The following is a 14,137-nucleotide window of genomic DNA, read 5'->3' as shown; positions in this document are numbered from 1 at the left end:
TCTGGAACTCGCTGCCTGAAAAGGTGGGAGAGGCAGAAACCCTCACCATATTAAAAAAAATACTTGGATGTGCACTTAAAGTGCCGTAACCTACAGGGCTACGGACCGAGAGCTGAAAGGTGGGATTAGGCTGGATAGCTCTTGGTCAGCCGGCGCGGACACAATGGGCTGAATGGCCTCCTTCTGTGCTGTAAATTTCTATGATTCTATCTGTGGCAGTGAGAGTTCCAGCTGTTAGCGATTTTTTTATGCCACTGGTTGTTTTCCGGCCAGCACCTGTTCCTGAAAACTGGGGTTTCTGCATTGTTGTAAAATTCTTCACCCAGTTTACCAAACAAAGTGGGGCAGAGAATCTTCATATCTTGGTAGGCATCAAAGGTCTAATTTTGAAACTGGCACATTGTCTGGGATTGTTGCTGCTGTCGATATGATTGGAGGTTGTAACTGAGCAGGAGTTTTGGTTCATCGCGATGGATGATTCGCATTAGGCAGAACATGTCTCAAAACCAAAACCATCAAAAATGCACTTCACCTGCAAACTGGAATATAACCCTGCTTCAAAGTCAAACAACACATTGTATGCAAGAAGCAATAATAGTCAAAAGTTTGTATTTTCATGAGCTTTTCTTATTTCAGTACTGACTTTAATACAGCACTGGAACATTCTACTCTGACTTGGTTCCACAACATTTGGTGGAAGAAATCATCATTAATTTGATCTATTCTGCGATGCTGTTTGGTACCGATCTACAAAATCACTGGAGGAAACGTCTATTGTGCCTTGCTAAACACCACCATTGACTAAGAGTTAGGGCAGTGTACCAGTTGTTGGGCAGACAGAAATGATGGCTCCTTCAGGCACAGGGTAACAACCTACTGATATCACAAGTGCCAAAGTGAATCGCACTGTATCTGGAGATCATTGGAGCCTCCCTCAGTTCACATCACAATGACCAACCCATGCACATTCTCCAGGATTCGGAGTGAGTACGGTCAGCGGTACCTGTGATGGTAGTTCTCCTCCGCGCTTCTTCCACGAGAGCATTGGTGAAGGCTGCCCTCCTGCCCGACAGTACAGCCTCACAGTGTCGCCCTCTGGCACCTCGATCCGCTGTGGGCTGACCTGTACCTGAGGCAGGTTCCCGCTCCCTACAGAGACAAAGAGGACACATTAAACTTCAAAATTCAGATCTACAAATTGATATTGAGCAAGAGTCACCAATGTTGCAGTAAACAATAGAGGCTGGGAGTGCTCCCAGACAGCTATCGTTGCCTCACACTGTTGCATTCAGATTGCAGTCATTTTTGTTTCCTATTTTTAAAGATAGATAAATTTTAAAATGTACAATTACACGTTAGGTTAATGCCTCTCCTTTTAATTTAGTTCAATCTGTAAATGCAAATGTATAATCAGATAAAACTGGAGGTGGTCCATAGGACACTGGCCCTTTAAGCATTTGGCATCTCACAACAGACATGTGGCTTCCCCAAGTCTGTTACGTGCAGCAACTTACTCAACACTTGTGAAGGAATCAGTACCACAGAAGAACGCACTAATCCCAATAAGCTTAACCTCAGATGAGTAACTGAGAGACGGATGTGAAAAGCTTCTGTTGAAGCAGGTTGGGTTACATTGAAAGAACGAGGAAGACAACACCCGATTAATTGTTCCAAGTTTTCAACACCCATCTATAAATGAAATGTGCCAAGTCATTCTGGGTAGCACATTTAGAGGCCAGCAGAGACCAGAAAATACAACAGCTGCCTTACTAACAGAGTCAAGGGGAAGCCCATTACTTATTGACCAGGAGGGCTACAAAATAAGCCTTTACCCTTTGCAAAAGGCGTGGTAAAGGAATGAGCTACCTGGATTCACGGAGGTTTTTTAACTTTTCAGAGTGGAGCAACAACAGAACTAAATGAAGCTGAAGAACCGTCTTTGGAGGGTAGCAGCAGAACAAGAGGAAAAGCGACTTGTGCAAGAAAGCTCGGTTGGGCGGAGGGGAGGTCAGGTATTCCCAGGGGAGGAGGAAGAGCTCTGATCACAAGGCATGGGGCAGCACTGCAAATATGTTCTTTTTAAATGCATTACAATCTTACTAAACATAGCAATTCGAACTTTTCTTTCCAGTTACTGTAAAATATAAACATAGAAACATAGAAAATAGGTGCAGGAGTAGGGCATTCGGCCCTTCGAGCCTGCACCACCATTCAATAAGATCATGGCTGATCATTCCCTCAGTATCCCTTTCCTGCTTTCTCTCCATACCCTTTGATCCCTTTAGCTGTAAGGGCCATATCTAACTCCCTCTTGAATATATCCAATGAACAGGCATCAACAACTCTCTGCGGCAGGGAATTCCACAGGTTAACCACTCTCTGAGTGAAGAAGTTTCTCCTCATCTCAGTCCTAAATGACTAACCCCTTATCCTTATTCTGGACTTCCCCAACATCGGGAACATTCTTCCTGCATCTAACCTGTCCAGTCCCGTCAGAATTTTATATGTTTCTACGAGATCCCCTCTCATCCTTCTAAACTCCAGTGAATACAGGCCCAGTCGATACCAAGAACGTCCTTCCTCAGATTAGGAGAACAAAACTGAACACAATATTCCAGGTGAGGCCTCACCAAGGCCCTGTACAACAGCAGTAAGGCCTCCCTGCTCCAATACTCAAATCCCCTTGCTATGAAGGCCAACATACCATTTGCCTTCTTCACCGCCTGCTGTACCTGCATACCAATTTCCAATGACTGATGAACCATGACACCCAGGTCTCGCTGCACCTCCCCTTTTCCTAATCTGCCGCCATTCAGATAATATATCTGCCTTCGTGTTTTTGCCACCAAAGTGGATAACCTCACATTTATCCACATTATATTGCATCTGCCATGCATTTGCCCACTCACCTAACCTGTCCAAGTCACCCTGCAGCCTTTTAGCGTCCTCCTCACAGCTCACACTGCCACCCAGCTTAGTGTTATCTGCAAACTTGGAGATATTACACTCAATTCCCTCATCCAAATCATTAATGTATATTCTAAAGTCAGCGTGTGCTCTGGACAATGGACATTGTACGTGGAGGTAGAGTTCTATGTTTCTATTGCAGAAATGGGGTACTGAAGTTGCATGTTCAGCCATGAACTCATTGAATGGCGGTGCAGGCTCGAAGGGCCGAATGGCCTACTCCTGCACCTATTTTCTATGTTTCTATGATTGAGGAAGGAGTTATTGTCGCCTTTATATTTTCATGCAAAAATGACTGAAATGGGTTTTAATATTCAACCCTGGCCTTATTTTCACCAAACAATTATTTTCTACCCATTATTTCAAGACAGTGAAGACAAGTACTGAAATTGCAAGCCTGATTGTACTTTGGATTATTGTGGAGCTTGGTGATCAGTGAATTACACTTCAGTAAAACAATTAAAGCAGGAGTCGGCCATTCAGCCCCTCGAGCCTGCTCTGCCATTCAATAAGATCATGGCTGATCTTCTACATCAACTCCACTTTCCTGCACTATCCCCATATCTCTTGATTCCCTGAGTGGCCAACAATCTCTCTCTCTTAGTCTTGAATATACTCATCGACTGAGCAACCACAGCCCTCTGGGGCAGAGAATTCCAGAGATTCACAATCTGAGTGAAGAAGTTTCTCCTCATCTCGGACCTAAATGGCCGACCCCTTATTCTGAGACTGTGACCCCTGGTTCTAGACTCCCCAGCCAGGGGAAACATCCTCCCTGCATCCACCCTGTCAAGCCCTCTTAAGAATTTTATACATTTCAATGAGATCACCTCTCATTCTTCTAAACTCCAGAGAATGGGCCTAAACTCTCCTCTTAGGACCACCTTCTCACCCCAGAATGATGCGAGCTTTCCTGTCATCACAACTGATGTTGGTGTAACCTTCAAGTCACGGGCCTTTGATTTACTTTCCCCTTTCAATAAAAAGTTATCCGAATTTAAAGAGTGACAAAACCATTTCAAATCAATGCCTGATTATGCTTGGAGTCATTTCCCAGATTCAACAGTTGCCAGTGGAGTATGTATTTAAACTCTAACAAACAATGCTCACAATGATGGCATGTCCCAGAAGATCCCGTGGAGTGAGTGTTTTACTCAATGGGTTTGTTCATTAAAAGACCAGTGACAGACCCAACACATCCACTCCCAACCTTGGCATGGCAACAGTTAGAATTAGTATCAAGCAAATCGGATCATCTGCCTACAGACCACAATAGAAGCGAACAGTACTTTACTAAAAGATTGAAGAAAATGAATGCTTAGCTTGGTTTTGTGGAATAAATTTCATGATTTCATGAGTCCCCATGGGACGTTCTGGTGCATGGGGAATTGCTTCACATTAAACCCTTAACTGGCTTCCAGGGTTTTTAAAAATAGGACGTTACAGACTGCAAATCCATGAGGGTTGCCACAGCAACATCAGTTAGGGCAGGTTGTCCAAAGACGCGCACAAGGAATGCAGACAGTTTTGGCTGGACAATTTTGCCGTATTATGGCAGTCGGTCCACAAGATCAACAATACTCATTCCCTTTTATAATGGCCACGACACATCCAATCACTCCAAAATAGGCACCTAATCCCCAGTTATGTATTGCAGCACTGCCCGACTGCACAAGAATGTTTCTGGCAATGTGGCGGTACCCTCTGTCCCGTCCCTTGGCTGGAGATATTAGTAACGATGTCTTGGCTTTAGTTGCTGGCTGTTCATCCAGTGAAACCTGCCCCTCAGTGTTTTATTGCAGTAATAATGACTGTTTTTTATATTATTCATTTTGTTCAACTCATAATAAAATATCTGCGTGTCTATAATTGAAGTGAACTTAATTCTCTGTGTAAACTTTTTTCCATATCTTACTTGGACATTGTTTGCTGTGCCTTATTTCTTCCAACTCTGCTGCCCGTGTCCTAACTCGCACCAAGCCCCACTTACCCCTGTGCTCACTGACCTACATTGGCTCCCGGTCCAGCAACACCTCCAATTTAAAATTCCCATCTTTGCGCTCAAATCCCTCCATAGCCTGGCCCCTCCCCGTCTCTGTATACTCCCCCCGCCCCCCTGACCTACCTCGTTGATCAAGGTTTCTGTGCCTCTTGTTTTATTAACACTACTGCGAAGCACCTTGGGACATTTTACTATATTAAAGGTGCTATATAAATGCAAATTGTTGTTGTATACGGGGAAGCAAATAAACCCTCTGTTTTGCAAAATTTCATGCGTTTCATTTTGTGATTTTTGGTTTGAATTTTATTTCCAACATGGCCCAAACGGACTCGGAATGTGAATGTGAACATTATTTTGCCAGCTCGCATTTGTCCCGTCCTTGTATAAAACAAGGCTTCAGAAAAACCTTCAGTTAGAACAGTGCACACGGAGCAACAGCTGTCGTATCATTGACCGTTTCCCAAATTAATTTGCACGGTCTGTGTCACCGATCTCAAACAGTGACCTTATCAAAGACTACAATCATACTGAGTGGCGGAGCAGGCTCGAGGGGCCGTATGGTCTACTCCTGCTCCTATTTCTTATGTTCTTAGGAGTACAAGACAGATCCCTGCTGGCAAATAGCAAGGTAATGTGAATAGGCCGTGGTTAAAGTAGAAGAATGGAGCTTCAGTGGAATAAGTTACAGAAAAACAAATACAGCACGAGAGACTGCTGCGATAATCCTCGTGGCGACTGAGATTAGTCAGGTTTGTCAGTTTATCCTTTGTAAACCCATTTATGGCCAATTTATCTACAGCACAAGTTTAGTATGTGAGTTAGAAACAATGAACAGAACACGCCACTGCTCCCATAATTGTTGAACAATATCGGTTTATAAAGGGAAGGGGATCAACTCAATTAGAAATGCCATCATTTTGACTCAAGCCAAGTGGATAAATCCCTAAGAAAATATTTCCCTGAATTTCTTTGTGGTAAAGGGCTGAAATAAATTCCACCATGTTCCTTGACTTATTGAGATTCTTATTCAAGTTGAGATATATTATCATACATCTGGTGAATATCACCTGCAACTTTGTGGTCTCACTGATGCATTTCTTTACAAGAAACCTTTTGGTGATGTGCCAGTGAGAGGGTTGGAAATGGAACTTTTATAGCAGGGGCCCTTCAGCGTGTGGAGCCCAGTCTCGTGTCGTGTACAAGTACATCATCCACGACATTGATCCACACCCTGCTGATTTTAACGAAAGGCTCTGATCTTTATTCCCATGTTATGGTGTAACTGTGGCCATTGTGATGTTTAGGATGTTTTACAATTTTGAGAAGATGCCGGAGGGCGAGATGGAGGTCGCTGCACAGAGGGAGCGACATGCACCAAATGATTACACAAGGGTCACTGAACGAGTGTAAATGTAGGATATTTCATTTGGGGATTATGCCCATTATTTAGTCACAAGACACAGTTTCCAATTATGCATCAGGTTCTTGGCTGAGTTGTTGGCGATTGGGGCAATTTGAAGGCAATATGTTTTTGGTATTTCATGCAATCCACGGAAAGCCTGAATCAAGGATTGGCAAGCACAGGATTACCATTCAATGGGGCTGCTCCAACCTCCCCCTTCATATACAATGATTGCCGTTAGCCTGTGGCTGCATGGGGACGCTGGGCTTCCACTATTTATCCTAATTGCCACAATTCATGAGAGAGTCGGGATAGGTCCATGGAATAGTGATCAGAATGCAAGAACCATGTCTGATTTTTCCCCGCCCTAGCCCATGGGCACTGAACCTCAGGATGTTGCGACCACCTGACTCAGCACAGTCCAAGGGTTAAACAAGGGGCCTTCCCGGTTTGAGTTTGGCTCAGTATCCCGGGTGCTGAGCGCTAGGGGAGCCAATCCCAGCTCAAACATGCTTTTCAGGGTGCAGCTTTTCAATGGGTGACATGAAGATGTCTTGACTGAAATGTCTTTGGTTCTTACCCTGTGCGTAGAGAATGGTTGTTGCAGTGTGGTGCCCAGCGCTGTTGGAAGCTTTGCAGGAATACTCTGCTTCATCTGATCGCTCCACAGCAACAATTCGAAGCAGTCCGCCCTGAATTACCGCATTTGGTGAAATAACATTACCTTGGCCCCCTGAAATGCAAAAAAGAAAAAATTATATAAATAACATAATAATCTCGTTGTGGATGATATTTTTCTACTAGTCAGACCAAAAAGTTATTCTGGATTTTAACAGCTTTGAACCAGATTAATACAAGGTATATCATGTTTAGTAGCTATCACCTGTCTTCTTCTCCATTGCCCATGTAACTCTGTCACACTGTACTTACACCTTCAGCCTCCCACTGCAGCACCACTACTGGTGTGCGAGTGTAATTACAACACAACAAGTTTACATTCCAAGTGTGGATATTTAAAATAGCAATTATTTTCTCCTTTTTAGGCCGATTGACGGAGCACACCCATTGCATCGCTCAGATTGTGGCCACCTCCCAGATTCACCTTTTCCAATGCATTCTACATGGGAAGTTACACACCTTCTCCACTGCACAATAAAATGTACCGGCACCTGACTTCTTGCAAAGCTGAGAGCTTGCACTTCTGAATGTAAGAGACAGCCAGACCCCAAAACCTTGGATGTCGTGATCCAAACATGCACGGGTTCTGAAAGATACTCCAAGTCTGTGTTAGAGCTCACACCCTTGGTTTGCCAGAACAAGGGGCTAAAACACAGTCTACACATTACATTTCTAGTAATGAACTCAACATTACAGCCTAGAAATTAATGTTACATATGACATTGCTCTTCCCGTATATGGACAGTCATTGAACAGTTTATGTAAATAAGTTAACACCTCCGCTAATACAGCAGTTGGAGGGTTGCAAGTGTTCATCCACACACGGGGCCAAGAGCAGTGCTTAGATTTGTATAAACTCCTGGGAGGTGGCTGCACAGGTTTCTGTGTAAATGAACTCAGGAATCTTCAACATTTTTACTCAAATTCCCAAAGTGTGTGCAATCCTGAACGCTATCAGATCCAGACCGTATTCGGGAGACTGCTGGCCGCTGGTGTGTAATCTGACATTTAGCATGCTTTCCCAGATATTGCATTCGTACTGTGGTCAAGCATTGGTTTGGAAACTTTTAGTCTGCATGTGGTGTGTAAAATTGCTGTGTCTGATTTTTGTTACAGTCTCTCTCTCTGGAATGAAGGGATCATTGTGTTTTATACCAAACAATGCTTTGATGACTGGCCCAATTGCAGCTGAAGAAAGATGACTGGTTTCCATCTTGGAAACATACATGATTTCTTTAACCATTTGCGCCATTTCATAGCCTCGTGAGTAGTTACAAGATTGGCTTTCGAGGCATAACTTAATAGCGCTAGGATGCAGTTGTAACACATCTTTACCGTTGATAAGAAGCAGTTTCAGATGTGTATGGCAGTAAAGTGGCAAGTTGGTAATCGGACTCCAGACTGCATCAAGGTTAGAGGGTCGAGACCACTGCCACTAGGGGATCCCGCACAACTTGGGAGTTTGCACCAGCTGCAGTATGACTCCAGTTCAGCGTAACTTGGATGGTAATCTGATTTCCGAGGACTTTGTAAACTTAGGTTTGAAATGTTTTGAATAAAAAACAGATGTTTTTTCCTAACCTTAGGAATTATCCGTCTGGCGAGTGGATCTGTACATATACATTCAAGCACAGCACTATTTTGTCATTAAATCCAGTGTGGGGTACAGTCAGCAGTATAACTTGTGCCTGCGGGTTGAATGTTACAGATCCCTATCTCAGGCAGGCACATAAGAATTAGGAACAGGAGTTGGCCATCTAGCCCCTCGAGCCTGCTCCGCCATTCAACAAGATCATGGCTGATCTGGCTGTGGACTCAGCTCCACTTACCCGCCCGCTCTCCGTAACCCTTAATTCCCTTATTGGTTAAAAATCTATCCATCTGTGACTTGAATACATTCAATGAGCTAGCCTCAACTGCTTCCTTGGGCAGAGAATTCCACAGATTCACAACCCTCTGGGAGAAGAAATTTCTTCTCAACTCGGTTTTAAATTGGCTCCCCCGTATTTTGAGGCTGTGGCCCCTAGTTCTAGTCTCCCCGACCAGTGGAAACAACCTCTCTGCCTCGATCATGTCTATCCCTTTCACTATTTTAAATGTTTCTATAAGATCACCCCTCATCCTTCTGAACTCCAACGAGTAAAGACCCAGTCTACTCAATCTATCATCATAAGGTAACCCCCTCATCTCCGGAATCAGCCTAGTGATTCGTCTCTGTACCCCCTCCAAAGCCAGTATATCCTTCCTTAAGTAAGGTGACCAAAACTGCACGCAGTACTCCAGGTGCGGCCTCACCAATACCCTATACAGTTGCAGCAGGACCTCCCTGCTTTTGTACTCCATCCCTCTCGCAATGAAGGCCAACATTCCATTCGCCTTCCTGATTACCTGCTGCACCTGCAAACTAACTTTTTGGGATTCATGCTCAAGGACCCCCAGGTCCCTCTGCACCTCAACATGTTGTAATTTCTCCCCATTTAAATAATATTCCCTTTTTCTGTTTTTTTTCCCCAAGGTGGATGACCCCTCACACTTTCCGACATTGTATTCCATCTGCCAAACCTTAGCCCATTCGCTTAACCTAACTAAATCTCTTTGCAGCCCCTCTGTGTTCTCTACACAATCTGCTTTCCCACTAATCTTTGTGTCATCTGCAAATTTGTGCTGACGAGACATACCCATCCACCACTTGCCAGCCAAGTGAAATGTTTGGAAGGCAGCAGCCCAAGAGGGGGCAGCTGATCAGGCGGGAGATCAGGAGAACCGGTGATTGCTTGATGCGAAAGGCCTGCTATGCTCGGGGAGTAATGAAACAGAGACTTCAGAATATACCTCGGGCAATTGTTCTCTGTTTCACCAAAGCCCCAGGGACGGTCTTGGGAATCGAAAGGCCTTCCCTCACCCTGCCAGCACCGGTGTCACTGGGCACTGGATAGTACGGTGATTCCCCCAGTGGAGGTGGGGGGAGATAGTACGGGTGATTCCCCCAGTGGGGGGGGGGGGGGGGGGGAGGAGATAGTAGTATGGGTGATTCCCTCAGTGCGGGCGGGTGGGGGGGGAAGAGAGGGAGTAGTACGGGTGATTCCCCCAGTGGGGGAAGATAGTATGGGTGATTCCCTCAGTCGGGGGGGGGGGGAAAAGAGAGGGAGTAGTATGGGTGATTCCCCCAGTAAGGGGGGGGGGGATAGTACGGGTGATTCCCCCAGTGGAGGTGGGGGGAGGGGATAGTATGAGTGATTCCCCCAGTGAGAGGGGGGGAGATAGTATGGGTGATTCCACCCAGTTTGGGGGGGGGGGGAGGGGATAGTACGGGTGATTTCCCCCAGTTGCGGGGAGGAGGAAGGAATAGTACGGGTGATTCCCCCAGTTGGGGGGGGCGGAGGGATAGTATGGGTGATTACCCCCAGTGGGGGAGGGGATAGTACGGGTGATTCCCCCAGTGGAGGTGGGGGGAGGGGATAGTATGAGTGATTCCCCCAGTGAGAGGGGGGGAGATAGTATGGGTGATTCCACCCAGTTTGGGGGGGGGGGGGGGGAGGGGGATAGTACGGGTGATTTCCCCCAGTTGCGGGGAGGAGGAAGGAATAGTACGGGTGATTCCCCCAGTGGGGGAGGGGATAGTACGGGTGATTCCCCCAGTGGAGTGGGGGGGGGGGAGAAGATAGTACAGGTGATTCCCCCCTTGGAGGGGGGGAGGGGATAGTACGGGTGATTCCCACAGTGGAGGGGGGGGGTGGGTACTACGGGTGATTCCCCGAGTGGGGGGGGGGGGGGTAGTATGGCTGATTCCCCCAGTGGGGGGGGGGGTTGGAGGGGATAGTACGGTGATTCCCCCAATGAGAGGGGGGGGGGGAAGATAGTATGGGTGATTCCACCCAGTTTGGGGGGGGGGGGGAAGAGGGGATAGTACGGGTGATTTCCCCCAGTTGCGGGGGGGAGGAGGGGATAGTACGGGTGATTACCCCAGTGGTGGGGGGGGGCGGGTAGTACGGGTGATTCCCCCAGTGGGGGGTGGATAGTACGGGTGATTCCCCCAGTGGAGGGGGGGGGGTGGATAGTACGGGTGATTCCCCCAGTGGTGGTGGGGGGGGGGTAGTACGGGTGATTCCCCCAGTGGGGGGTGGATAGTACGGGTGATTCCCCCATTGGGAGGGGGGGGAAGATAGTACGGGTGATTCCCCCAGTTGGGGGGGGGGGGGTGGATAGTATTACGGATGATTCCCCGGGGGGGGGGGGAATAGTACGGGTGATTCCCCGGGGGGGGGGGGGATAGTACGGGTGATTCCTCCAATGGGGGGGGGGGGGGGATAGTACGGGCGATTCCCCCAGTGGGGGGGGGGGATAGTACGGGTGATTCCTCCAGTGGGAGGGGGGGGGGGGAGATAGTACGGGGTGATTCCCCAGTTGGGGGGGGGGGTGGATAGTACGGGTGATTCCCCCAGGTGGGGGGGGGGGGGGGGGAGAGATAGTACGGGTGATTCCCCCAGTGGGGGGGGGGGGATAGTACGGGTGATTCCTCCAGTGGGAGGGGGGGGGGGGGGAGATAGTACGGGTGATTCCCCCAGTGGGAGAGGGGGAGGGGTGGGTGGATAGTACAGGTGATTCCCCCAGTGGGAGAGGGGGAGGGGTGGGTGGATAGTACGGGTGATTCCCCCATTGGAGGGGGGGGGGGGGGAGAGATAGTACGGGTGATTCCCCCAGTGGGGGGGAGGGGATGGTAAGGGTGATTCCGCCAGTGGAGGGGGCGGGGGGTTGTGGAGGGGATAGTACAATGATTCCTCCCAGTTTGGGGGGGGGGGAGATAATACGGGTGATTCCCCCAGTGGGAGGGGAGGGGGGGAGATAGTACGGGTGATTCCCCCAGTGGAGGGGGGGGGGAGATAGTATGGGTGATTCCCCCATTGGAGTTGGGGGGGGTGGGGAGATAGTACGGGTGATTCCCCCATTGGGAGGGGGGGGGAAGATAGTACGGGTGATTCCCCCAGTGGGGAGGGGGGGGTGGATAGTACTACGGGTGATTCCCCCAGTGGGAGAGGGGGAGGGGTGGGTGGATAGTACAGGTGATTCCCCCATTGGAGGGGGGAGGGGGAGATAGTACGGGTGATTCCCCCATTGGAGGGGGGAGGGGGAGATAGTACGGGTGATTCCCCCAGTGGGGGGGAGGGGATGGTAAGGGTGATTCCCCCAGTGGAGGGGGCGGGGGGTTGTGGAGGGGATAGTACAGTGATTCCCCCCAGTTTGGGGGGGGGGGGGATAATACGGGTGATTCCCCCAGTGGGAGGGGAGGGTGGATAGTACGGGTGATTCCCCCAGTGGAGGGGGGGTGGGGGGGATTGTATGGGTGATTCCCCCATTGGAGGGGGGGGGGGGGGGAGATTGTACAGGTGATTCCCCCAGTGGGGGGGGTGGATAGTACGGGTGATTCCCCCAGTGGGGGGGTGGAGGGGATTGTACAGGTGATTCCCCCAGTGGGGGGGGGGGGCATAGTACTGGTCATTCCCCCAGTGTGGGGGGGGGGGGGAAGATAGTACGGGTGATTCCCCCAGTGGCGGGGAGGGGGGGGGGGGTGGATTGTACGGGTCATTCCCCCAGTGGGGGGGGGGGGGGGGGATATTACGGGTCATTCCCCCAGTGGGGGGGGTGGAGGGGATAGTACAGATGATTCCCCCAGTGGGGGGGGGGGAAATAGTACGGGTCATTCCCCCAGCGGGGGGCGGGGGAATAGTACGGGTGATTCCCCCAGTGGGGGGGGGGGGTGGTGGAGGGGTTAGTACAGGTGATTCCCCCAGTGGGGGGGGGGAGGGATAGTACGGGTCATTCCCCAAGTGGGGGGGGTGGAGGGGTAATACAGGTGTTTCCCCCAGTGGAGTTGGGGGGGGGGGGAGATAGTACGGGTGATTCCCCAATTGGAGGGGGGGGGGAGAGATAGTACGGGTGATTCCCCCAGTGCGGGGGGGGGGGGAAGGGATAGTACGGGTCATTTCCCCATTGGGGGGGGGATAATAGGGGTCATTCCCCCAGTGGGGGGGGGGGGAATAGTACGGGTTATTCCTCCAGTGGGGGGGGGGGGGAAATAGTACGGGTCATTCCCCCAGTGGGGGGGGGGGGTGGGGTGGATAGTACGGGTGATTCCCCCAGTGGAGGGGGGAGGGGATAGTACGGGTCATTCCCCCAGTGGGGGGGGGGGGGGGGGAGGAGATAATACGGGTCATTCCCCCAGTTCGGGGGGGGGGGCGGAGATAGCACAGGTGATTCCCCCAGTGGGGGGGGGGGTAGTACAGGTGATTCCCCCAGTGAGGGGGGGGGGGATAGTACGGGTCATTCCCCCAGTGGGGGGGGGAGGGATAGTACGAGTCATTCTCCCAGGGGGGGTGGTGGGGGAGGTGGTGGGGGAGATAGTACGGGTGATTCCCCCCAGTTTCCCAGTTTGGGGGGGGGGGGGAGATAGTATGGGTGATTCCCCCAGTGGAGGGGGGGTGCAGAGGGGATAGTACAGGTGATTCCCCCAGTGGGGGGGGGGAATAGTACGGGTCATTCCCCCAGTGGGGGGGTGGGGGAATAGTACGGGTCATTCCCCCAGTGGGGGGGGGGGGGTGGTGGGGGAGATAGTACGGGTGATTCCCCCAGTTTCCCAGTTTGGGGGGGGGGGTGGATAGTACAGGTGATTCCCCCAGTGGGGGGGGTGGAGGGGATAGTACAGGTGATTCCCCCAGTGGAGGGGGGAGGTGGGGGGGGGGGGGAAGAGAGGGGATAGTACGGATCATTCCCCCAGTGGGGGGGGGGGGGGGGATAGTACGAGTCATTCCCCCAGGGGGGGTGGGGGGGATGGTGGGGGAGATAGTACGGGTGATTCCCCCCAGTTTCCCAGTTTGGGGGGGGGGGGATAGTATGGGTGATTCCCCCAGTTGGGGTGGGGAGGGGGGAGATAGTACGGGTCATTCCCCCAGTGGGGGGGGGGGGAATAGTACGGGTCATTCCTCAGTGGGGGGGGGGGGGAATAGTACGGGTCATTCCTCCAGTGGGGGGGGGGGGGGGATAGTACGGGTCATTCCTCCAGTGGGGGGGGGGGGGATAGTACGGGTCATTCC

The 14,137-nt window shown here is 50.3% G+C and overlaps 1 protein-coding gene across 1 annotated transcript in view; it reads right to left on the bottom strand.

The window, feature by feature from the left end:
• Positions 1-14,137, bottom strand: part of hspg2 (heparan sulfate proteoglycan 2) — a 643,156-nt gene that overhangs the window by 167,395 nt on the left and 461,624 nt on the right. Inside the window, 2 exon segments of the mRNA XM_070860710.1 lie at positions 1,004-1,149; positions 6,952-7,104. Coding sequence (XP_070716811.1) covers positions 1,004-1,149; positions 6,952-7,104 — 299 coding nt within the window.

The sequence above is a fragment of the Pristiophorus japonicus genome, chromosome 18 (assembly GCF_044704955.1).
Source record: "Pristiophorus japonicus isolate sPriJap1 chromosome 18, sPriJap1.hap1, whole genome shotgun sequence".
Taxonomy (NCBI): domain Eukaryota; kingdom Metazoa; phylum Chordata; class Chondrichthyes; family Pristiophoridae; genus Pristiophorus; species Pristiophorus japonicus.
This window is presented reverse-complemented; position numbering and strand designations above follow the sequence as displayed.